General features: G+C 40.5%; 1 protein-coding gene across 2 annotated transcripts in view; it reads left to right on the forward strand.

The window, feature by feature from the left end:
- The window catches only part of LOC5570655 (homeobox protein B-H1), a 200,655-nt gene extending 175,368 nt beyond the window's left edge, over positions 1–25,287 (forward strand). For both annotated transcript variants that reach the window (XM_021851348.1, XM_021851293.1), the window contains exon 3: positions 23,197–25,287. In XM_021851348.1, the coding sequence (XP_021707040.1) occupies positions 23,197–23,800 (604 nt within the window). In that variant the 3' untranslated portion in view covers positions 23,801–25,287. The remainder of the gene's footprint in view (positions 1–23,196) is intronic.
- The last annotated feature ends 907 nt before the right edge of the window (positions 25,288–26,194 follow it).

A 26,194-nucleotide genomic window follows, 5' to 3' on the forward strand; every position in this document is an offset into this window, starting at 1 on the left:
TGACGGAACAGCAATGCTATCTCAATGTTTAACCTCTTAAACGGAAGCGTCTTTGTTTTGATGTGGTGAATGTCAAAAGAGCTACCTACAATGATCCATTGGTGAATTATTTTTAACTTAAAAGTGACAGTTTAAACGTCAAAAGTAACCGATCTCGGATAGGCCTTTTCATGTGACAGGTCCGTCTATGCATTTGTTTATATCGGTGGAAGAACGGTGCATACACGAGGCTGTCATATTCATAGAAGAACTGTCAAAGAGCTTCCCGATCAGCTGTTTTAGAACGTCATGTGAATAGACCTATAGCAGAATTATATTTGACAGGTGCTGACTTGGGAACTGTGACCACAACTTACCACAGTTCATCGATTCTGCCAGTCAACCAAAACACAAAGCAGCAGCAGCATCAATACCATCACGCGTTGCGCTGCCAACGGTTCACACACGGCCTGAATGTTTTTGTCTCTCCACTGTGATCGTTTTTGGGCAGCCATCTCGAGGTGAATGATTGAAAAAAAACGTTAAATAATTCAAACGCTAATATTTCGCTTGTGTTTTCAACTAATTGAAATCTATTAGCGCTAACAGCAAGAGCACAATCATTCCGATGCGAAACATGTAAACAAGTTCAATTTCATTCTACCTTTATGATTTTTTTATTTTTTTTGTTTTGAGTGGTCATGGTTTGCTTTGGATTTTGATGGTCGTGTAGAAGCATGTAAACGTAGAGGTGGTAAATGTTTGCTACAGTACTTTTCCCATCCCTGGTCAGGTGTGAGATTATTTCTAATCGATGTTTTTCTCGAAATCATAATTCATATTTGAAGCTCCACTTCTCAATCAAAATTCACGAATTGAAGTTGCGACTTAGACAAAGTTACCCGCTCAAATTTAAGAACATACAGTCAGTGACATAACCAAATGCTGTTTTTCCATACAAAATGCCTAAGTTTGGATGTCGAACTACAAATAACTTGAAGTTTTGCATGTTAGGGAATTATTACATTGCATTCATTTTACATAGAGTTTCAGAGGGCTGTTGAAAGACAAGAGTAAGTAACCGAGAGACTTTATAATTTAATTCTAAAACGGTAAGCTGTGGGTTGTTGGTCTGTTCCACAAAGTTGTTTAATTTCAGAAGTCACACAAATTTGCAGAACACACCAACTTTCCACGACTTACCGTTTTCGAATTACATTAAAAAGTCTCTCGGTTACTTACTTTTGTCTTTGAACAACCTTCTGAAACTCTATGTAAAATGAATGCAATGTAAATATTCCCTTACAGGTAAAGTTCTAGTTATTTGTAGTTTGTCATCCAAGTTTCAGCCAATAGGCCAGGGGAAGTGGTTCACCTAGAGTGAATTTCTGTCAAAGAAAAAGTAGATTTTGTATGAGATTTGACAGAAAAATGAATGACAAGTTCATCCACTTCTCCTGGCCTATTCGGACTACCAGAAGCTGAGATACAGCATCCCAAACCTGGGCATTTTGTATGGAAAAACAGCATTTATGTCACTGACTGTATATCGAAATATCAACAGTGACACTTTGGACAATCTTGAAGCTTACTTCGTCGACACAAAAAACTCGCTGGGGTTTTACTTTTGCTGGAAAATCTCGAACCATGAACCGTATTGTAACGCAAGTAGGTCAATCTCAAACTGGTATAAAACAGGCGTAAGTCATTGAACAAAATGGTGCGTGTTGTCGCCATCAAGTTTTAGTGTGAAAATGACTAAGTAACTCGACACTCGATGGTCTCTTCAATATTGAGTTGTGGAGAATTTACTGAGTTGGTTTTGTGGAATTTCCATAAAATTTACAAAACTATTGGTCTCTCAAGAAGTCTTCCAATTTTAGGCATTAAGTTTTACAATTGCAACAGGAGATCTGTAGATAATCCAGTTTCTTACGAGCGCCAATGGCCGCCACAACGAAGCTCGCTTTCTGGTAGGGACTAGGCGATCTGACATTTGGCTTGGGTCGTATGAAAGCCAATCGATAAGATCGATCAAAAACTTATCGATTAGCTGTCAAACGAGCCAACCCAAATGACAGATCGGCTGATCCCTACCAGAAAGCGAGCCTGATTGTGACCAGAAAGCCATTAGCGCTCGTGAAAAGCTGGATAGATTGTCATTTGTATTGCTGAAGTCTGTTAAAAACAGAATTGATTGAAAATTAGCGTAAGCGTTAGGTTGGTTACGAGATACTTAGTAGATTGAATATTTGCAACATCCACGTTCCTTTTCTTTTGGTAATCCTATTCAGACTGCCCTCGAAGACAAGGCTAGGCAGGGAATCTTGAGCAATAATGAACAAGTAAACATAAAGCATGACTATCGCTTCCCAGGCCACACTTATTTTTACTTTAGCTTGGGATTTGGGAAGGAAATACCGAGGTTGAAGCACCAATGAAGATGAAGTACGCGACTGACTAAGAGCCCATGGACATAGCGATACTTCCGTAAGTGCTGCATTGGTTAAGATATGCCTGGAAAGCTGGAATAAAGTCGTGATGAAATATCGAAGAACGGCTGTCTTCTTGATACATTCCATGTACGTTACATATACTCAACATGAATCGTAATACAAAAGTTTATTTAACATTAAATTTTGAGGATTTTGTAGATCATGATTGTTGGTAATGTTGAGGCAAAAACCACCAGATCTGCAAACGTGCTTAGTAGCACCTTTGAAGTTGTGAAAAGCATCTGTTTTTGAAGAGATTCTTGATAGTCCAAGAGGTTAATGGAATAAACACCAAAAGGACTACATATTATTCTTTACTCAATAAAATTCTTGGATGACTTAGATTGCAGAGCTCTTGTGATAGTTTTTTTTTAAGAACTTCACCGAATCAACAATCTTTGAAATAGTCACTTATTGCACACGTATAATCGAAGACCTTTGCCTCAGGCAATAAATTATTGCCATTGCCTTGCCTTTTTTTAACTATTTTTTATATTTTTAAAAGAAAGAATGAACACTTCAAATTGTATAGATATAATTATGAGAGATCAACTAACAATGGATCATAAAAATAACCAAAACGGCCGCTATGGAAAGCATAGATAGCGCCACCGTAGCCTTGTGTGTTTGACAGAACAGCAATGCTGTCACAATGTTAAATCCCATATACAGTGGCGCCTTTGTTTTGATGCGGTGAGCACTGACAAAAACTACATTCAATGATCCATTGAAGTCTTTATAGAACTGTGTGATCTCAACAAGTTTTGTTGGACATTAGGAAATCAGTTATGGGCCCGGAAACGATTTAGTCGTATCTTTTGTTTGGACCCATCATTTTACAACAAGAAATGATCGATTTTTATGTGCAAATATCCATAGCTACCATCGAATGTCATGAAAATAGGGTCCTTAAACTTTTGTCGAATTTCTCCGCTTTACTTAGTCAACAAAAATGCCACAGGGGTTCAACTTTTCAACACTAGGGTTGTTTCTATCTGACATTTCAGAAGAGACACGGAAAACAAAATACACCCAAAATTTGAGTTTAAACCAAAGGGTGTGACAAAATCTCAAAAACCGGAAAAAATGTTTTTGGGCTTAAACGAACAAAAATGTTTAAAGTAAACATGTGTTGTGGCCAAATGTTAAATATTTGGTTCTTAAATTGCAACACACGTATCGCTTCGATTGTATCTTTTGTCGTGTACCGCCTGTTTTGCTGTGAAATTTGCGTGAAATACGTCCTTGAAATCTCCGATTCTGGCGTGATTTACTGTGCTATGTGAACCTCTATTCCGCAAAGTAAATGTTTCCATCGAAGTGAACAATTCAACAGTAGCAGCCTTCATTATTTTCACGATCCGTAATCCGGGCAGAGCAGTCTCCACCGATCACAACAACGAGCAACACAATCGCCATCCTGCACATTCTTCTATTTTCACGTCGTACCTACTTAACGCATCGTTCTGCCATCTGGTTTTGAAATAGTGTAATTGCACTGCACGGTTAGGGTTGACCAAACCGAAAATGATTACCTACTGCGATACGTGCAAGGCTGATATAGTTGTTTCATGTGAGGGACTATGCGAAGATCAGCGTTATTTCCATGCAAGGTGCGTAGGATTGTCGTATGACGAGGGGTGTGCATGTTTACATCGAAATATTTTCTGGATGTGCGACTCCTGTAGAGATTCCATCGAACATTCGCGTTTTCGAAAGGCTTTACACGAAAAAAAGGAGAACGAATTTGCAACGAGAACTGATGTAGACTGTTTGAAGACAGAAGTGAACCGGCTAAGCGAAATGATGTCTCGAATGATGACTAATAGCGTCGCAGTGACAAATCAACCATCGTCATCTCCGTTAAACCCAAACATCGTTTTTCATCAATCTGATACTTTTACCGATGAAAGAATTTCTCCGTTATCTTCAACAAAAATTGGAACCAATAGCCTAGTGGCAGCACCCGATCAAACAAATCTCCAATTATACGTTTCCAACATCGCACCAGACGTTACAACGGATGAAGTGCGGAAAATGGTCTGCGAATCCTTAGGAGCAAAGGATGTATTTGACGTGAAATGCTTGGTACCCTCGTGGAGGAACGTGCGCACACTTAACTACGTTTCGTTCAAAGTTACTGTCAATGCTCAGTTACGAGATGCCGCTTTAAGGACTTCGAATTGGCCCAGTGGAGTACGATGCCGAGTTTTCAGAGATTTCTTCGATACAGTGTGGCGACCATCTACACGTGCAGCTCAATTATCAATATGATTTGTTATATTCAGTACAATGTTCTCACTTTGACTGTAATTTTCATTTTATGATTGTTAACTCTCGTATATCAATATTTTCTCTATTTCGTCATGTAATTCGTTTGTGATGATGTATGTATTGTATTTTATTGGCATATCCAGTAGTCTGTGCGACCCAGTCGGTCGAAGATGAAAGAATAAAATAAAATAAATAAAATAAATAAATATGGACATAGCTTTAGTGCCCTATTCTAATAAAACCGATGACAACTGCTACTTTCGCACCGGAAAGCCACAAACGTCACAAATGGCCGACATCCGCCAACCAGCGGTCCACGTGTGTGTATGCGATCGCACTACTGATCGTCAATTATCCAATAAACAAAACCAGATTGGCAACGGTAAATAGCTATAGCTCTATCTGTCGGATTGGCACAATTGCACCCAACCAACCCGAACCCGTTCATTTGGCTAATGAGCAAAAAGCACCGACACACACACTCGTTGATTCGGCCTCGGCTGCCATAGCGATGATAGAACAAATAAACTAATGGAAAAATCACCGTGCATTTGCGTTTAAACCATATCATCATCATATTTCAATAATATGCTATGCAACCGAGCGGCCACAGCGCGCTGGCCATATGCCAGTCCGGCGAGGTGGCGACGAAGGCGGTGGTCGTAGGAACGGAGGTAGCCAGTTGCAGAGCCTGGTGAGTGGCCACAACCGCACAAAACAGGCCCCATCCATAATTTGAACGCATCAAATGCTATGCAAATTATGTCATTTCGTTTTGCGATCAAAATGTTAAATCGTTATTTTTGTCCGCAAACCGCCGGAGACGAGGTTTGATCCGGGACACGCAGCGCTATGCATGCCTCCGCACCATACGGGGCAACACAACATACGCGCACCTGTCATTACGGCTTTGATTTATTGTTTGCGGTTTTGCGATATCAATTTATTTATTATTGCTGTATACCGAACGGAGGGAGTTCGATTGCCGATTGGAAGGGAAAAACTAAAAAGCAAACGGCTCCAGAAAAAATAACATGATTTAATACCTGATTAAATTACCCGGTCGCCACAATTGGCCATCGGATTGGACCGGGCATCAGACGGCAAACAGCAAATTGGCTCACAAATAAGAGCGACCCAACCAACCAACAAAGCAACCCAACGAACCATCATCATCAAACCGATCCAACCGACATGTGATACGTGTGTGAGTGACTCTGGCACTGCAATCACAACGTCATTTATCGATGGGAAAATGTGCCGCTTTTTACACACATATTACACTTGGAATCGGCAATCTGCGGCAAACAGCAGCAGCAGGGCTCTAATGAAGGCAAAATTGGTGGACAAATTTGTCCTGCATAAAAGTTCTTACGATTGTAACCGCAGAATAACCGCAGCAGCAACAGCGACCCTATTAAGATAACAGACCACTCTGTTGCTGCGAAAGTAAGCGAAATTTACCCTCCGTTTCGATACGGTGTGTTAGTTTAATCGCACAAAGTTCGCGTCTCGGTTACTGCGATTGCTACTAAAGGCAACGCGACCGACCAACATGTTCGCCACATCAGGTGCGATTGTTATTTATTAAGTGTTTGGGTTGGCTCCGGGTGCCCTGTAAACTTCTGTTGTTTTAGGAAGGAACGATCCAAGACGGAGGAATACCCTTTGTGATGCATACAGTATTAGACAATACATTCGCAACATTTTAGGTTTTTTATATAAAATGCTTTTATGGGCAGCAAGGCCATATCTCAATTTTTAAACCAAACGCTTGAGCTTACTTCAGAAACACACGTTTACTTAATTTTACAGTGTTTTGTACTGGTTTAAGTTCAAAAACAATATTCTCTTGTTTATGTGACTTGACTTTAACTCAGATTTTCAGTGAATTATGTTTTCCGTGCATCTTCCTAAATGTCAATTAGCACCTTTCAAGCGTGTGCTTGACTAAGGACGTATGATCGATTTCTCTTCATCATTCCTCTCTTCTGTGAATAAAAGTGGTAAAATGCGGGATTGTTAGCATTTTTTCACTTCAGATCGTTTGGCAGCGATGCAATCTTGCGTCCTGAGGTGGAAAAACGCTGACAAACTTGCGTCTTGTCACCTTTATTTACCAAAAGAGAGGATCGATGAAGAGAGGCTTGATTTATGATTTGGCTGTCATTTGAGCGGGAAAAAAAATTGCCAAAGTAGTTACAGGAATATGCTCCTTCGTGTGATCAAATAAGAACAAAATTTAATTGAAATTTTAGGACTTCATTATTGAAATTAGTCAAAAAAATCACCTTGTTCAAACCGGAACTAGTGAAAGAAAAAAAAACATTGAAAATTGTGTTATGAAATCCAAGTTATGCCTGAAGTATTTTGGAAATTTCATCCATAATGGAACATGAATAACTTAGATCTAATCGTCCACCATTTGACCATTTTGTATGGAAAATCGAAATCAGCTGCAACTGTATGGTCCAATACTGTAGTAGGTAAACGGCGTGCAAGGAAGACGGCGTTTAACTATTGCATGTCAATTGGCGCTTGTAGATAAAGGCAGCAGAAATTAACGCGATTTGTAGTATGCAAATTTTTTCGAAGTTCCAGAGCCTTGCTTGCTGCGATATGGTAATGGAAATCGTAGGAAGAAGGTCGCAAATAAAGAAGCAAAGTTCTAGCCGTATGGTCAAGATTGACTGCAGAAGGAAATTGGGGTTTAGAGGCAGTGTTTGGTAACATACGCACCACTGCGCTTGGCTTTAAGTATCCAGTTTTTTACGAGCGCTAATGGCTGCCATTTGTGAGCTCACTTTCTGGTAGGGCAAAACGATTTGACGTATGGCTCGGGTCGTTTGAGAGCTGATCGATAAGTTTGATGATCGATCTTATCGATTTTCTGCCAAACGACCCAAGTCAAACGTCAGAACGCTTAATCCCTACCAGAAATCGAGCTTGTTGGTGGCGGACATTAAGGATATTAAAATGGTGGAATTCACCTACACTTTTTATATATGAGTCTGATTTGCTATTGAAAAAGGAATCACCAAAGAAATTTCTCGCTGATTCCTTGCAGAAATTTTCTACAGCGACTCCCGTTTTAAATGACATTTCTTTTCAACTGCGTATTGCGATCATAAAAAGCACTTAATTTCACCCATGCGATAAAAAGTTACACCCAAAAAAATTGTCGCATTTTTTTCGAGTCCAATCTTTATTTCTGCAGAAATTTTTGAAGGAGTTTCTAGAGGAAAACGGTAAAGGATTTTCTGGAGGAATTTATGGAGGAGTTTATAGGCCAGGAGAAGTGGATGAACTTGTCATTCATTTTTCTGTCAAATCTCATACAAAATCTACTTTTTCTCTGACAGAAATTCACTCTAGGTGAACCACTTCCCCTGGCCTATGGAGGAATGGTTAGGGAAATCACTAGAAAAAATACTGGAACATTTTTGAAAGGAGCAATTCCTGGTGGAAATTATTAGTGGATTTTTTTTTATGGAATTCCTGTATTAGTTTCTTGGAAGGGATTGCTTGAGCAATCTCTTCTAAAATTTCTAAAGGATTTCTCAGCAATTTGAAATATCAAAATATTTGCGTTATTTGTCGTGTCGTAATGATACATCTGTATCAAAATATCATCGGCAAAATTTAAATTTTCGGAGTCCTTAACGTATTTTTATGTATGAGCACCGACCAATTTAACATGAAATTTCACCTAAAATTTCTGGGATACTTACCGGTGTAATTCGAAAAGAATACTTTGGATTGTTCTAAGAAGTATTTTTGGAGATTTCCTTAAAAACCTGACTTAATCCACCGATGGTGAGACTGAACCCTTCTTACATTTCCATACAGGTATGAGATAATTATTATTCATCATTCATTTGGAACCTTGTACCAGTACAGTGAGGATTCGCTCGTTGGGGTTCCGCTACATGGAATGACTCGATGGTTGGATGTTCGCTGGTTGGAAAATATTCCAACTAAAAGCACTCAAATGTCAACAGAAAATGTCAAACTGACTTTGACGTCTGAGTATCATAGCTTCGAAGTCTCCATATAAAGAACAAACGCGTATGTACACTACCCGTCATAAATATGGACACACTAAAATAAGTATTGCAACACTCAGCTGAATAATGAATCACCCCCAAAAAGTATAGCATCACCTCAAAACAGGTGATTTCACATTGCTATATCTCGAGATCCTTACGACTTACAAAGAAGCGATCTTCAGCAAAGTTGTTCAGGGGATCAAAGACATCCGGAAAGCAAACAGTTTGGTTCGCGATTTTGCCGCTAAGTAGCGCTAGTGAGCATGTAAAGCTGAGCATTTTGAACTAGTTCTAGCTTTTGATCCATAAGAGATAGAAAGTTCGGGTCTTCGGCAAAGTTGCTCAGGGGTTCAAGGAAATCCGGAAAGTGTACAGTTTAGTTCGCGATTTTGCCGCAAGGTGACGCTAGTGAGCATGAAAAATTGAGCATTTTGAGCTAGTTCTAGCTTGTGATCCATAAGAGATAGAAAGTTCGGGTCTTCGGCAAAGTTGCTCAGGGGTTCAAGGACATCCGGAGAGCGATCAGTTTAGTTCGCGATTTTGCCGCTAGGTGGCGCTAGTGATCATGTTAAATTGAGCATTTTGAACTAGTTCTAGTTTGTGATCCATCAGAGATAGAAAGTTCGGGTCTGATTGATTTCATATTCAAGAGATGTAGGATTTATTTCCAGTGATTTATGTTTGATTCGCTTCATATCCAAGTTATTCATGTCAGAATCGGTCCATATTCAAGTGTATCAGGTTTGATTCGCTTTATATTCAAGTGCTGCAGGTCTGAGTATTTCAGGTCTGATTCACTTAATGTTGAACTAGTTTGAAAAGCCCACTAGCGCCAAACCAAACTGTTTGTCTTCCGGATGTCCTTGACCTTCTGAACAACTTTGCGGAATACTCAAACTTTCTATCTCTTATGAATCACAAACTAGAACTAGTTCAAAATGCTCAATTTTACATGCTCACTAGCGCCACCTAGCGACAAAATCGCGAACTAAACTGATCGCTTTCCGGATGTCGTTGAACCCCTGAGCAACTTTGCCGAAGACCCGAACTTTCTATCTCTTATGGATCACATGCTAGAACTAGTTTGAAATGCTCAATGTTGCATGCTCACTAGCGCCACCTAGCGGGAAAATCGTGAACTAAACTGTTCACTTTCCGGATGTCCTTGATCCCTTGAACAACTTTGCTGAAGATCGCTTCTTTGCAAGTCGTAAGGATCTCGAGATATAGCAATGTGAAATTACCTGTTTTGAGGTGATGCTAAACTTTTCAGGGTGATTCAATATTCAGCTGAGTGTTGCAATACTTATTTTAGTGAGTCCGTATTTATGACGGGTAGTGTATATGTGCGTTTTGTGGCGATTTGCTGTCCAGATGCGTTCGTGTGGAGCATTTTCACCAGCTGTCAGTCTTTCCTACTAACGGGTTGGATTCGCTAGATGGAAGGCAGTCGTGTTCCAACCAGCGAATCCCCAGTGTATAACTAAACTTTAGGATGTTGTGACTATGTTCTATCTGCCTTAATAGTTTAATGGTTTGCGTAAAAGTCCAGGAAACTGCACGTCAAAAGGCGGATATCGAACTTTATTAGTTTTCATACGCTTATTATCATAGTTTAAGAGGGTCTATAAACCCATGTTGCCATCCTGTAAAATAATATCGAAAAATGAAAAATTGATGTCCTAAAATGATTTTGCCAGCGATTTTTTTAAGATTTATGTGCATGTTTAAATTAAAAGAAGGGGAATTTTAGAGATTTTTGAAAATAATGATTTTTATCTCTGTAATTTATAATTCGTTGCAATATGGTTGTGAATGATATCCGAGCTTTCATTCGACGAAAAAAGAGCTTAAATTGGATTAAAAATAGCTGAGAAATTGATCAAAATGTAAAAAAATGAATATTTCAGAGAAATTTTTTTCCAGTACTTTATAAAATTCTTCCAATGATATCTCTGAAACTAGTAATCCGATTTCAATGAAAATTTGAAGGCTTATGATTGAATGTCAGAGCTTTCATTAGCCGATAAAAGAACTTAAATCGGTTCAAAAATGGCTGAGATATCGATCAAAATGCAGACAGTTGAAAATATTAGAATATGCTTTTTCTAGTACTTCACGATACTGTTTGAATCATAACTCTGTAACGAAATGTCCGATCGCAATGAAATTCAATAGCGTTCTATGGGAATGTTGTAGCTTTCTTTTAAAGCTAAAAGTGTTTAAATCGGTTGACAAACGGCTGAGATAATTGAGTGACATTTTTTGTAACACATACACACATATACACACACACACATACACACACATACACACACACACACACACACGGACATTCTTCGAAGTAATACCGCAAGGTGGTGCCGGAGAAGAATTCTTTACGGTGACGGTGTACCTAGGAGACTGTTTTTTAGTGGGTAGGCGCCCCATTGCGAATCCCACACAGTGCCAAACCATACACTGTGGCATGAGCATGAACAAATACAGGCCAGTCTTGAGAAGATTTTTTAAAAAACTCCTAGAGATGCATGAAAAAAAAAAAAAAAAACACACACGGACATGTGCTCAGTTCGTCGAGCTCTATCGATTGGTATATGAGACTTGGCCCTCCGGGCCTCGGATCAAAAGTCGGTTTTTCAAGCGATCTTTATACCCTTCTTATGGTTGTAAGAAGGGTAAAAAAAGAAAGTTTTAATCTTGAAGACATTCTGAACGAACGTCTTGACGGATTACTCAGGAATATACATAGGAAAATTATTATATGAAACCCTGGAAATATTTATCCTTTAGAGGTTATCTTTTATTACGACAAACGATAATCAATTCATTTTGTTGAATGAAACTCATTTCACTACTGTGAATGGCGCTACTCAGAGATTTACTCCACAACGTAACTGCATAACCTTCTTTGGATCGCTGTAACAAACCCGATCGAATTTCTTCGTCATTTTCCCAAAGATCGCAATCGCAACGAATGGCAGATGAAATGCCACCGCACCCAGTAAGTAGAAGATCAACCACATTCCAGTCCGGGGTTTGACGGTAAACAAGCGTACCGAACGCATCAGAGGGCACTGATGCAAATCCTTCATCCCCATATCTCCACGTCCGACATGTGTCTCCTGAGAAGTGATGATCCGATCCATCCATTCATCGATCCGAACGGTAGTTAACGAGCCATTGCACACAAGACACCGAACACCTCTTGCCTTCGTCTAAGCTGGGATAGATACTACGGTGTTCACGGTGGTCTAGTTTCCATTCCCATGAATGATCGAGTATCGTCCGTGAAATTTCCACTTGTTTACACCAAGTCGACCAAGGAACAAATATTTGCTCCTCTCATGGGACTCTCGGTGATGAAGCCTCAAATTGATTAACTCGATTTGACTCGAGTCGAGAAGAAGGAACTAAACTAGAGACATACACGTAGATCTCTAACCATTCAAGCGTGGTGCCGGATATCCCATTCCTCAGAAGGTGGCGGCGGCGGCTAAGGCGAAGACTTGGGATTCATTCACAAATTGTGCGCGGCAATGTGCCATTAAATGAATCAAATTAAATCAACAAGATTATAACATGCTTTGCTATAATATGGACCCTCATCTCATCGCTCGTTGGGACCCAGGGACTCCAGATCCAGGTCAAAGCAAGCGGAGAAAAACTATCAATGAACGAACAACGGTCTACTCGTCATAGTACCTAGTCGAACCAGATCTCTGCAGCTCCTCCTCCTCTCCTCATGGACATCTGCGGAAAAGTAGGCGAGAAGAAAAGGGAACCACAAAATCAAATAGATGTAAATCACTGGAGATAATTTACTCGTCCCGGTTCTGGGTTTAGGGTAAGCTCATCAGTAGAGTGGAACAGCGATGCCAGATCTTCGGAAATATCCGTAAATCTTGGGAAATTGAAGAGTTTCTACGGATCTACAGATTCCGTGAATGAAATCTACGAAAATCAATATTGTGCTTTTATTTTAAACAGAATTTCTTACGGCCCTATTGATCATTGATTTTTGACACTCAGCAAAAACGCCACAGGTGTTTTACTTTTTAACACTGGGGTTGTTCCTATCTGACATTTTAGAAACGACACGGAAAATAAAATGCAATCAAAATTTGAGTTTAAGCCAAGGGGTGAGACAAAATCTAAAATCCCGAAAAAGAAATGTTTATTTTTACTTAAACCAACGAAAAACATTTTTAAATTGCGTAAACATGCGAATTCGGCCTAAACAGAAGCATTCGGTACTAAAACTGTTGTTGCTCTGTAAATCTGGCATCGCTGCAGTTAAACCTGACCTCATATAGAGCTCGTATAGAAACCGACCGGTAATGGTAATGGAAGTGGGAGACAAGCGTGGTTCCTAGGAACAAACGACCAACCGCCCAGGCATACGAATGGACACTTCATGAGACGAGGGAGCTACAAAGGGGTAGGTACAAAGAGTACAAAGTTTTTGCGGTTTTTCATCTGCCCAAAACCAAGGAAATGAATTTAAATCTAATCCAATTTGTGCTCGGCTCGTTATTCTCCGGGTGTATAGTTAGTTTTTGCGGTGGTGAACCTAGGGAAGCAGAGAGAAGGGGAACGGATCGATTGAGGAGGTGACGACAACTGTAACGAACTTTGGCCACGGCTTGGAGAAGGATGAAGATTTGCGCACGATTCGACGAGGTTATAATGCAATTAGTTGACGGTTTCGGTAATGGTTTTTAAAAGTTTATCGAACGGAGGTGTTATTGCGAGAAAATGGCATTTGAGGTGAAGTGAGGCTAAACCCGGAAAAGTTTACTTGAGTTTGATTGAAAAGAAGTGAAATTGATCTGAGGACGTTTACTGGGAAGGGGCTGCGAGGGAAATAATTCAGCTTAATTAGAGCTGAATTCGGAACGTTTCCATGAAATGTAAAAGCCTTTTTTTCAAGGGTGCTGCCCAATCACTAATAGTAAAAACTGTGAAGTTCTTATTTCACACGTGACTTGTATCATTTGCATTAATAATCAGTATATGAAATGCTCATTCACATTACAAAAGCATTGTAAATGTAGAATCGCCGAATAACAGCATTTCAGTCGCAGAGGAGTCCTAGAAATGCATCAGTAGTGTTTTAGCGTGATGCAAGCATTTAATAAACATTACATTAGCTCTATATGCGTATCCAGCTCCTTACGCTAGCTTGCTATAAAGTTTGAATCATCCCCATTTGACATTTCTTGCCTACACTATGCCTACACTTTTCAATCAAAGCAAACTTCGTGGGTATGGTTGTCAAAAAATTTCACTTCAAAGCAATCCAAACCAGATTTATTTTTTAATTGTCTCACGCTTTTCTTTTATTTTAGGATGAAAATCGAGCAATTTCAAATAGCATACACGCAGAAGAATTTCTGTATGTTAAGATTACAATCCTGTCAATTACTTTTACTTACGCACAAATAGTTGTTTCGAAATAAAATTAACTAACGCCAACACTAAATTAACGTCAAATCAAATACACACACTTCTTTGGTTGAGCTATCCACTGGTACTTATAACAATTATAATTTTGATAATTATCACTATTCGGAAACATTCACCTCCCTAGACTTCAAGTCATGCTCACAAATCTACTTATTTCTAACTTGCAAGGAATAGTGTAGGTGCTAAGATGACTACCTCTCACGCAGGAGACCACATATCAAGTTTGTCGACTCGCCCTTTGTTTTCATTTTTGCAATGTTTTTTTAGATCGATAAAGCAGCACCGATTCTTTTCAGATATGTTGATAAAGCAGAACAAAATGCTGAGTAAACATTGCAAAATATTGTAAACTCAATAAAATTCACTTTGAGTCAACTAAAATATAGTTAAATTTTGACGTTTGACGCTTGTAAATTCAATCAAAAATATAGTTGTCAACAACTATATGGTATAGTTATGTTTAACAAAATAGTGTCAATTCAACTATATTTTTAGTTATCTCCAAATTAACCTTAAAATATAGTTAAATTGACCGGAAAAATGATTACGAACACTATATTTTGTTCTCCGTGTATCGAGGCGCAAAGCACCTACGGACTGACCTAATGCTGTTTTCATTTCATTATTATAACTAGTGCACCAGTATCCGTTCATTTTCCAACGCCTTTTCAAATCAACAATAAATAAATATAAATATGGTCAATCATATTTGTATTTGCTCAAGTTACCTCACTTTTTGTGCTGGGACAAGAAACTAGTGGACTGATGATCCCTTTTTTTGAGGAAACTTGCCAAAATTTTTTTAGCTTTGTCCACCATTGTTCCAAAGTTATGACAATTATTACGATCTGGAGGCTGAATTAAAAGAAATCTGTCTTGGAGAGGTCTGAATCCATATTGCTGGGATTATTAAGGCAGCACCAGTGATTTACCATTTGTTAGGTGTTCAGTCAATGAGGACGAGGAATTCCTTGAACTGCGCCCCTAAAATTATTAAATTACATATAGCCAATGTATAAATCTGAATTTGAATACGAAGAAATGCTTCATCAAGTGAAAATTCCAGACAGTTGAATTAACAAACGCAACTCAATGCCTACTAAGACTGAACTATAAAATCTGTAGGCATGAAATGTCAAAATCTAATCACCCTCTGTTGTTTTATAGCTAGCGTAAAAAGCTGGATATAAGACATTGTATTATGCTATTCTGACAGATGTATCAAAGACGAAATAAAGACCTCCATGTTCCTGGCAGTTGCCCTAAACTTTATGGCACATAAGGTAATAAAGCAAAATCTAGAATACCGTGAACAGTGTACTGCGATCTGTTAAACTTGGGTACCTTATGCAGTACCAAGTGACCAAATGCAGTCTAGAAGTGGTACCCAATCTGAACCCGACTACTTTGTCTCTATTCGTCCCTGGATATACCACGTGGTAAGCGTTTGTATGTAGTCAGCTTTTACGCTCGCTATAAAACAACGAGGGTTAATGCATAGCTGACATTTCTAGCCTACCGATTTTATAGCTGTATCTTAGTGGGCTGTTATCTAAGATTGTTTGTTCAATTGTAAAATTTTTTCATCCGTATTGTATTCATGGCCCAAAGTATCTTCAGAATTTCATTTTTTCTTCATTCAATAATAAGTAATTTGTATTTTTAGCTTTTCAATTCAAGTGGTGAAAGTACGACTCTAGCAAAACTCAGAGAAAAGGTAAAATGATAATGATTCGAAAACAGCTTGCCAATTATGTGTAGCTCCATGCATATCACGTGAATTCAGTTCTGTAGATAGTGTCGATTTGGTTCATGGAACTTTGCGAACTATTATAAAGGCAAATTCTGCATTTTATTCATTGATCACTGGCCAATAAAAATTGATGTTGCGTTCCCAATACAGTATACTTCCTCTTGCGCACTACTCCGACTTTTCAATCAACCTAAATTTCAATTTCAAAAACTTTCACATTCATGATAAACAGAACATTAACTTCAGGTTAAGTTTCCAAACAGGTCACTATTTTATCTCATCTATCCAATGAGTTAAAGTTTGACATTTCGGAGATGATGGCTTTGAAGCCGTAGGTCAAAGACACAAATTTTTCTATTCATATTTCAGGCATTTTCATATTCATATTTGATCACCTACGTCGCTTACATCCACATAGAATAATACAGATGAATCGAGTCCTTAATAAATTTAATAATCTTATGTAGAAATTCTGCACAAATTCAAGTCGGTGTCATGTGAAAAACTTTTCAAGCCCAACAGTCAAATCCAGGTTTTGGCTAAATGCCAAGTCAACACATGATGAATCTCACAGCTCGTAATAAGCAGCACTTCCATCGCTGAAAAAGAAATATTATTTTAAAAACTAATAAGTTATTCGGTAAAAATGCATTCAACAAAGTCACTGTTGGAGAATGTTTTGAAGATTTTGAACGTTGCTGATATTTCCATGTTCTAATATATTTTTAAACTTGTCACAGTTTGCTGGCCTCTGCATTGTTTTGATTTTGTATGGGATTTTGACGTTTACTGGCCTTGCTGTTTACAAATTTCGTGAAAGAGTGAAAGAGAGGTGATGATTTTTGTGCAGAGCCCTATAGTGTATCCGTCCTAGGTGTAGCCAAGAAACGTCATGTGGGGGTGATTCAAAAATTTATGGCAATCTCTCCTGAAAAGATGGAGAAGATTAAGGCTGGTTTGCTGTTGACAAGAATATCAATCGCCTATCCCTATGCATGGCAAATTTCTTCCCAGATATGGTCAAGAAAATCGCATTCCTTTGATCGCAGCCGAGAAAATATGTCATTTCAAAAGGGGCTCTCTGTAGGAAATTTCTTGACCCATTCAGTCAAGGATTCTCTTCAATTCTCTTGAGCGAAACAGCATACAGATTTATTCATGGATATCTCCAAAAATTACGTTTCAAACTGCACAAAACATTCCCAAGTAACATTGGTTGCTGAATAACAGTTTGTACAGCTAAAATATTGTTTATATAGCCTATTTTCCGCTGTATAAACTGTTATTCAGCTATCAACTTCTTTTCGTTCTTCTTCTTTCTGGCGTTTCGTCCCCACTGGTACAGAGCCTGCTTCTCAGCTTATGAGCACTTCCACAGTTATTAACTGAGAGCTTACTATGCCATGACCATTTTTGCATGCGTATATCGTGTGGCAGGTACGAAGATACTCTATGCCCTGAGAAGACGAGAAAATTTCCAACCCGAAAAGATCCTCGACCGGTGGGATTCGAACCCACGACCCTCAGCTTAGTCTTGCTGAATAGCTGTGCGTTTACCGCTACGGCTGTCTGGGCCCCAACTTCTTTTCGTATTCGGCCCAAAACTCATTTGAAATTTTAAACATAGATGCCGACGATGAACTTCTGCCGAAGTTTATATCAATACTTGGACACAAATTTAACTAACAGTACCAGAATTTTGTCAGAGCTTTTTCCAAAAATTCTGTTCAGAACTATGGGATAACCAGAGACGAATGGAAACATAGTAGTCGGGTTCAGAATGGGTACCAGTTCTGGTTCTGTATTTGACCCCTTGAGATAAAAGTTTGACAGAACGCAGTACACGGCATTCTCGATTTAGCTCGATTACCTTTTATGCCATAAAGCTTAGGGCAACTACAAGGAACATAAAATGTCTTACTGGATAAGTGCTCTGGAGTTCATCTCAGGCTTCCACACTTATTCTATTCTTTTTTGTGATCATGCAGCTTCTTCTTCTTTTTCTTCTTACTGTCAAACGGATAAATCCTGATTCTATGCTAAGCATTCTCATGAGCACTCTCTAAGTACATAACTGATAGATAATTTTGCCCAATTTGGGTTGTTTAGTGATGAAAAATTCACGGTTTCTTGAAGCTTGTTCGAAAGAGCACATTTTTCTGAGTGTAACACAATTTTATTGCGCTCTAATATCTTAATTTTGATATAGTAAATGATTAAAGAAGACTCAATGACATTTCAATAGGGTTCTAAAATGTTTGATGAAATCTTGTTTTTATTTAATAATACGAAAGAACATGCTGCTGCAATTACTTTAGCATTTTTCCCGCTCAAATAAGCGATTTATAATATTTAAATTGTAATTTAAAATTGGGTCCATAAATGAATCTCGACACTTTTGATCATGTTTGACGTTCGCTTAGTCGACAAAACCACCACAGTTTTAACACTGGGGTTGTTCCCATCTGACATTTCGAAAGGGACACGGAAAACAAAATAAACTCAAAAATTTGAGTTTAACCCAAGGGGTGTGACAAAATCTAAAATAAATGTTTTTAAGACTTTGAAAAAATTGAGTAGACATGTGTTCTTGGCCTAAACTTAAGCGTTTGGCACTAAAATTGGGACAGGACTTTAGGACCCTATTTACATAATGACAGCTCTCCCCGAAGTAAAAATTGCCGAGGGGTGATTCAAACGCGATTTCCATGCTAAGTTCAAACGTGTTTTAAAAGTAGTTCCAAGGCACGAAAAAATATGAAATTTTGGATTCTGGCTCAGTTTTTAACGAAGAATCAGAATATGTTAAACACAGGATACCCGTAAACAAGCCAATTCACCATTTCTTGAATACTTTTTCAAATCGACGTAAGTAACTTTCATACGGTTTTGAGAATGTTAATCAAGAAGAATGACAACCTGTCCTCTAAAACTGTTGTAAAACGAAACCTCCATTTAACATTTTTTTACCATGTACATCGCTTAAATTTTGCATGCAATCAGCTCGCGTTAAAACACTAGGAAGTTTCTATCGTTTCCCACAAAAATTATATGACAAAATGATAAGCCGTTTCATTCAGTTACTTACAACGTTGTTGTACCAGTGTAAAATCGACTCAAGTAGTGTTTTGTTTTGATTCGCGGTTAAGTCATTTTGTCTCTCCATGCAACGGAGCTGTGAAAGTCAAGGTTAGGTTGCGAAAGTTGAAAATCCTACTAACGCCGTTTTGTAAATCCTTAAATTAAACGATCTTAAAGGGAAAAATCAAGTTGGTTTAGAGCGGAACGTGTGAAATTTCGTAGGATTGATAAAGTAAGTTGGTTTACTGCAAGGAACATGGCGGCATCCACAAATCACGTAACGCTCTAGGGGCTCAAGCGTTACGACTCATACCAAAATTTGAAATTTTTCATACAAAAAGCGTTACGGAGGTAGAGGGAGGGAGTCAAAAATTTCAAATTTAAGCGTTACGTAATAAATGGACGCTGCCCATGGAGGTATTTATTTCGCCTTTGATATTACTCTTATCGCCAACAGCCTTTTAATGGATAGCTTCATCACTTGTAAGGTGTTAATAACAAAGTAGGCACAGTAGATGACTCGGAAGCGCGAATCGGCTCATAGTCGTAGTGTTTCAACTTAACAATTCAACGAATATCATCGGTTTTGGGTAAGCTGTGAAATGGATTAATTAATTGATACCATAACAGTGGGACCGGAGGGCAACTGCCACACTCACAACCCTGGTAGCTTAATTCGATCTTTATTACAACGGCGATGAAGCGATGACAGTTCGACAAGGGGTTCGCGAGGATAAGAAAGTCTCTACGACGACGAAGACGACTACGACGGATGATAAATTAATCGCTTTCGTCGAGTTGGGAAGAGGGATATCGGCCCGGGAATCGACGGGGAAACGAATTAAAGGTGACAATATTTTCTTGACTTCGCGTCGTTGACTTCGATGTCCGTGCAAGGGAAGCGAGAGGAAGAGCGGCGAGAGAGCGATCGCGCGCACAGGGCGAATCGTACTCACAAAAGGCAGCGATGCAATAAAAACGGCTTGCTGTGACAGGGTGATTAATGAAAGTTTTGAGAGATCCCTTTTGAAGCCGGGACGACCGAACGGTGCATTTGTATGGCAACAAGAAAACCGATTAAAATTTTCAACTTCTTCGTTTTCATAGCAGTTATCGTTGTCGCCGTTTGCCATTTTTACGACAAATTCAGGTTGATCGCAACGCGGTCCGAAAGATTAATTAAAAAGTTATGATTACAGCAAAACTGCCATCCAGCCGAGGGTGACAAATCAGCGAAAAGAAGCTGTTAACGAGTTTCCTTTTTATTCCGCGATTCAAGGGACGGAGAGGCATCTTAATTTGGACGAAGAATTTCCTTTTTCGATGCGAAAGCTTTCTTTTGTTACAAAAGAAGACGCTCAAGTACCTTTTTTTTTTGACAATTTTCCCTCTAGGGAAATTAAAAAAAGAACCGGTAATTGACACCATCTGCAAAAACAGCTCGACGGGGGGTGCGACAATGGATTGTCGTTCTCCCCCGCTGATTTTCGCCTCTCGCTTCGTGTCGTCGGGTGGCGTCGGCGTGAACGAGCGAGGGCGGGAACAAACAAATTTTATTTATTACTCTACCAGTCAGTCGTCGCAGTCCGGGGGAAACCGAGACCCGTTCCATGTTTATAGGTTATGGCTTTCCGTTGTTCGGAAACCGATGAACTGGAAACGTGCCCAATGAGCATGGGGGCGCCGTCGCACGTACAAATAGGTATACAGAGAAGCGAGACAGCAGGGATAATGATGTTCGAAGGCGGGAGCGAGAGGCATCGGGTTTTTAAATGGCACATAAACTCAACACGAGCACGAATCGCGGCGACACCGCGAGCTGGTCGGAAATTGAAAATGGCTGCTGAGGTTGGGAATTGTCTCTATTGATTGGGCACCAAACGGAGCAGCATGCAACTAACGACGACGGCTATACAAAACGATTTAACGGTCAATCATGGCGATCGATCGTAGGCGAACGAGCAACGACTCACGATTGACCCCTCGGTGTAACCCGAACGAAGTAGGCTGCAGCCGATCTAGTCGAACGGGGTTTCGATTGCAAAGCATTTTGCAGTGCATTGAATAGTACAAATTACCTCGCACAGTCTTAATCTTCATAATCTCGCGTTGCTACAACAACTTTGTTGAGTAGAGTTTTCGTAGGAGTAGCAACGCAAGCATGATTGAGTGTATTGCACGCGTGAGCGAGAACGAGCGTCATTTGCATCGGAATAATATCATTACACACTCGTTGATCCAAGCAGGCCGAGTGCGAGCGAAGAGCATCAATTGCTGACAGCAGTTTGTCGAAAACGGAGAGTGCGGAACAAAAAACAGGAGGGAAAAAACGTGCACCGGGCAGACATAACCTGAAAACATTGAATAATGAGTAATGAATATTTCAATTATTCATGGATTGTTATGAGCGAGTGAGTGGTGAGTTTGGGGGTGAGACGCGGTGGTGATTATATGCATCGCCAACCCTAGCGTGAGGGGCAAGCAACTCACCACGGGGGAATTTTCGTTTTCAGATCTCTACAAAACTCATTTACGTGCGAGTTGTAGGTTCGTGCATCATTGTTGTATTCTAAATGGCGAACAACACCGGCGGCAGGTAATTGCTCCGATGCGATGGTTCAGCAGGCCAATTAACCGAGCGCGCGAGGATGCACTTTTGGTTGCAGTTGCATGACCGACCAAACGCCAAAGCAAAGTGAGAGCCATCAACAACGTTCTCTGATGACTGTCAGGGAGGCCGTTTAGGTTCTGCCTTCGCACACTCACACTGAGATCGGGTGAGAGTCGCGAATTGGGTACTCATCACAAGAGGAGGGAAGCGTGACTTTGGGATCATTTTGCTTTGCTTTGTTCTGAAACGATTTGGGGAACGAAGTAGGCGATGTGGGAGAGAGGTGTGGTAAATTGTTACCATTTGCTTGAACAAAAATGGATTCGCATGCAATTTGCGGATAAACGTTGCATATATTCTCTTCTCAGATTTATCTTCTTTAGATGCGAATATCTACACACTTAATTTAGAATGCCGAATCTCTTCTAATTTTAATCGAGATTCGCATAGCTGATTAGTCGGCGAACAAATTTACTGGGATCTCAGGAAATAAAAGCCTGTATCTGTAAATCGTGCTTCGTTAGTTTTTCATGAAATTTGTTAACAACAAGAACAGTAAGCGTCAAAATCCCATGCAAAATCAGCCCTTTATCATCATTCTGTCAAGTTAACGAAACTGACAAACTCGAACCGTTTAGTACTTGCACATCTCGAGGCGCGTTTAGTGCTTTCACTTGCAACGCATCAATTCAGCCTACTAGATCTCCCGCTTCCCACCTCTTATCGAAACCGCTCACTTCGCATGCATCTGTTGCTGCCGTTAACTATTTGTCAATCATCAATCGCATCGCAAATCGCGTACACACTAAACAAGCCATTTATCCGACAACAACCGCAGCGCAAGCCCCCCGTTTCTTGCCGCGCAGCACCGCTTTGCGGCGCGACAGCAATTCAAACAACAGCAGTAACAATTAAGCTGAAAATGGTTCTGAAATAATTATCCCGCCCCTCCGCCCTCGGCGCGTCGCCTTTTTCGGTGAGGCGGGGAGCGGGGCGCGCGAAGCTATTCACACCCGAGTGAACTCCGAAAGCAAGTTCCATGTTCTCAGCTGGGTCTAGAACACAGAACGGAGTGCAGTTTTGCTAGCTAGTGAGAGAAACACGCACGGCACCTCCGCCGTCGCCGCCGCCACCGCTAGGGGCGCTGACTGCACTGAAATGCATCCAACCGTGAGCATCGCCCGACCAGGGCCGGTGTTTCTGTGTGCGGTAAATGTTATAAGTTATGAACCTGTGCATAGTAAATGAGTGAAACATGCATATGCCATTTAAATGCTCGTTATCAGCGGATATAGATCGCCGCTCCTCGCACACTTGCAACAGGAACATGTCCGCAGGAGAAATGCGAAAAAATGTTAATTGGGTCGTTTATTTAAATGGGCGGGAGGGGGCGGAAGCCCTGCGGGGTCGGATTAATTTAGTCGTAATTCACCGAACGAAAGGAGCGAAGTAATTAAACGGGTGTTCTCTCTTTCTCTTCTGTTGCAGAACCAAATGGAAGCGACAAACGGCCGTGGGACTGGAGCTGCTAGCGGAAGCCGGGAATTACGCTGCTTTTCAGCGGCTTTACGGTGGGCCCCCGTACCTGGGAGGGTGGCCATATCCGGCTCAGGCCGGTCCTCCAGGGGCTCCTCAGAGTGCGGTGGACGCGTACTATCGGCATGCGGCAGCGGCGGCTGCCCTTCAGAAACCTCTTCCGTACCGAATCTATCCGGGCGTTCCGGGCTTGGGCACGCTGAACACCATTCCCGGTCCAAGCGCGCCCTTCCCGCACCTCTCGGCCTCCACGTCGCTGTCCACGCTGAGCAGCTACTACCAGGCGAGCAGTCAACAGGCGGCGGCAGCGGCTGCAGCAGCAGCGGTTGCTTCTCAGAACACTCCCGGAAGCCCTGGGGTCGGCGCCGGTAGCAACGGAAGCGCCGGCAATCCCAACAACGGTGGCGGCAACGGCAACAACATCCACGGCAGCACCAGTAGTCTAAGTAGTCAACCCCGGCGGTCGCCAAGTCCGACGTTGAACCCCGGAAGCCCACCGGGACGGTCCGAGAGCAACCCGCCCAGCGACGACGAGGACGAAAACATACAGGTCTGAGAACCCTGAGGTGTGATACCGAAGAAGACGAGGAACACTCATATACGTATATATAGGATATTATCTGTGTAAGGAAGGAAATAGTGATTATTATTTTTAATAGCATTTATTTAAAGCAGATATTATTTTTTAAACGAGGGTTAACTAGCGAAAACGAAGGGGCGTCGGATGGCCTTCGGGTGGTGACGTTTGCAAGCACAAACGAGTGGTATCTGAGATGCCCGAACTGTCAAAATCTTTAGCCCAGTTAGCTTCTCGACCCGCCCGAACAAACGTCACCGTCCGTCGGCAGTTCTCGCGTTCCGCTTCACTGAGCGCGTGTTGGTGAGTGTAAATATATCAAAGCAAGCCGTTAGAAGGAATCGTGTAACAATAGCAACAGCAACAGCAGCCGAAGCAAAGCCTACTTAAATAGTTATTCTGTTTTTTGATTTTCTCCCCGAAAATCGCCAACCTTCGTTGTCGGTCGTCGTTGTCGGAATCGATTAGTTTGTTGTTGAAACAATGTGTAGATAATGGTCTTGTAAAGTGTGGATCATCAAAACCCAGTGAAACGCGGTTTAGTCGGCAACGATGGCGCAGCAACGGTGGCGCAGTGATGAGAACGGAAAGTTTATTAACTGTAGCCTTTAATTTATGATCATTAGCGCGTTCGAAAGAGTAATTATTTAATTATTTTATAAGTGTAAAATTCCTGTGTAAAATTTGTGCCCCTCTCCCCAGAAAAATAGTTTCATTGTTTACTTTCAATTTGACAGTTGTAAAATTTGTTTATACGCTTCAACATGGTTGCTCAATCCCGTGCATCGCTGAATTCGGGAGAAAAGCCTAATCCAATTAACAAGCGAAATCGCAGAACAGAACCCGCTAGCAACAGATTTGCCAAATTCACTCGGAAACACAGACACACAAACACACATTTGTACAGGTGAACCAGTATTAAAGGAACGCGTCGGTGCGGAACTCCATCCTAGGTTTTACACTCGACTAAAAACTAACGAAGAAATTCGACGTGATTTTAACCTCCGAAAGTAAAAAGGCTCAGCGCGCGCGGGGACAAATGGCTTTGGACAACGGATAGTTAGTTATTGAAAGTTTGTACATATACTGATCTATATATACATATAAATATGAAAATATTCCGTCTAACTGTAAGCTGATCGAAGGAGACTGCTCTCCCTCCCTCTTTGTCACACGCATACACTGAAACAAAACAGAAACTCAAACAAAACACAGACATTCTCCGCTAGTAGGAACACCAGGAACATTCCAAAACTTTGAAAAAGTATTTAAGGTGAACAATTTTACGCATCAAGACGTAATGATTGTGCGGAGCTCACGTGCGACACGGGAGCAACGGGCGATTGATTATCGTAAGGGAAATTCTTGTGTTATACATATGAAAAACTGTCATCGGCAACAACTGACGATGATGGACGAATGGAGCATTACCGGCTAATAAATATGAAAATTTTATTGAAAATCAAGCATTTTGTTACTTTTGATACAATTACTGGATTTGAAAGAATGCCTTGTCACTTGTCATCTAGTTTGCAACGCGTCACCATGGCGAAAATCTCATGCTGACGTTTCTTGAAAATCATTTGACGTATCCCCTGCAAGATGTCCCCATTTCCCCTGCAATTACCCAACATTCTATGGCGTACGAGGTAATAGATCAAGATCTAGAATGCTGAGAAATGTGAAAAATGTTTTGTGATCCACTGAGCTTGGATACCGGGTGTGATACCAAAGACGAAATATAGCCATTAGAGTGGTTCAAAAAATCGTTTTTGCTCCACACAGTTCATTCGATTCTAGATCAAATTCTGAGTGTACTCCCAAAATTTGAATTCTTTCGGATGAAAACTGCGACTGCACAAGCCCTTCAAAGTATATATGGGAATAACTATGGGGAAAGCAAGCAATTCATTTAATCGGTCATAGTGTTCGTCCATGTGCTCTTAGGGATTAGAACTTTGTTGATACTGTGAGATGCAATAATCAGCTACAACTTTGCCGAAGACCGTTTTCAAATCGGACCGGTTAGTAATTAATTAATGATTTATATCCAATCACAATTTTTTCTACAGTGCTCATTTAACTTCTAAAGAGGCAACATTGCTGCATCTGGAGCGAAGGATAGCACACACAAATCATGGCTACTACGTTCTACTGCATATATTTAGTGATGCCTGAAGAACAGCCTAATTATTATAGCTAAAGTCTTACAACTCTTACAAAAATCAATAACTAATTACTGACCGGTCCGTTTAAAAAACGGTCTTCGGCAAAGTTGTAGCTGACAATTGTATTTCACAGTTACAACAAAGCTCCAATCCCTAAGAGCACATGGGCCAATACTATGACCGATTGAATAAATTTCTTGTTTTT

Source organism: Aedes aegypti, chromosome 1 (assembly GCF_002204515.2).
Source record: "Aedes aegypti strain LVP_AGWG chromosome 1, AaegL5.0 Primary Assembly, whole genome shotgun sequence".
NCBI lineage: Eukaryota > Metazoa > Arthropoda > Insecta > Diptera > Culicidae > Aedes > Aedes aegypti.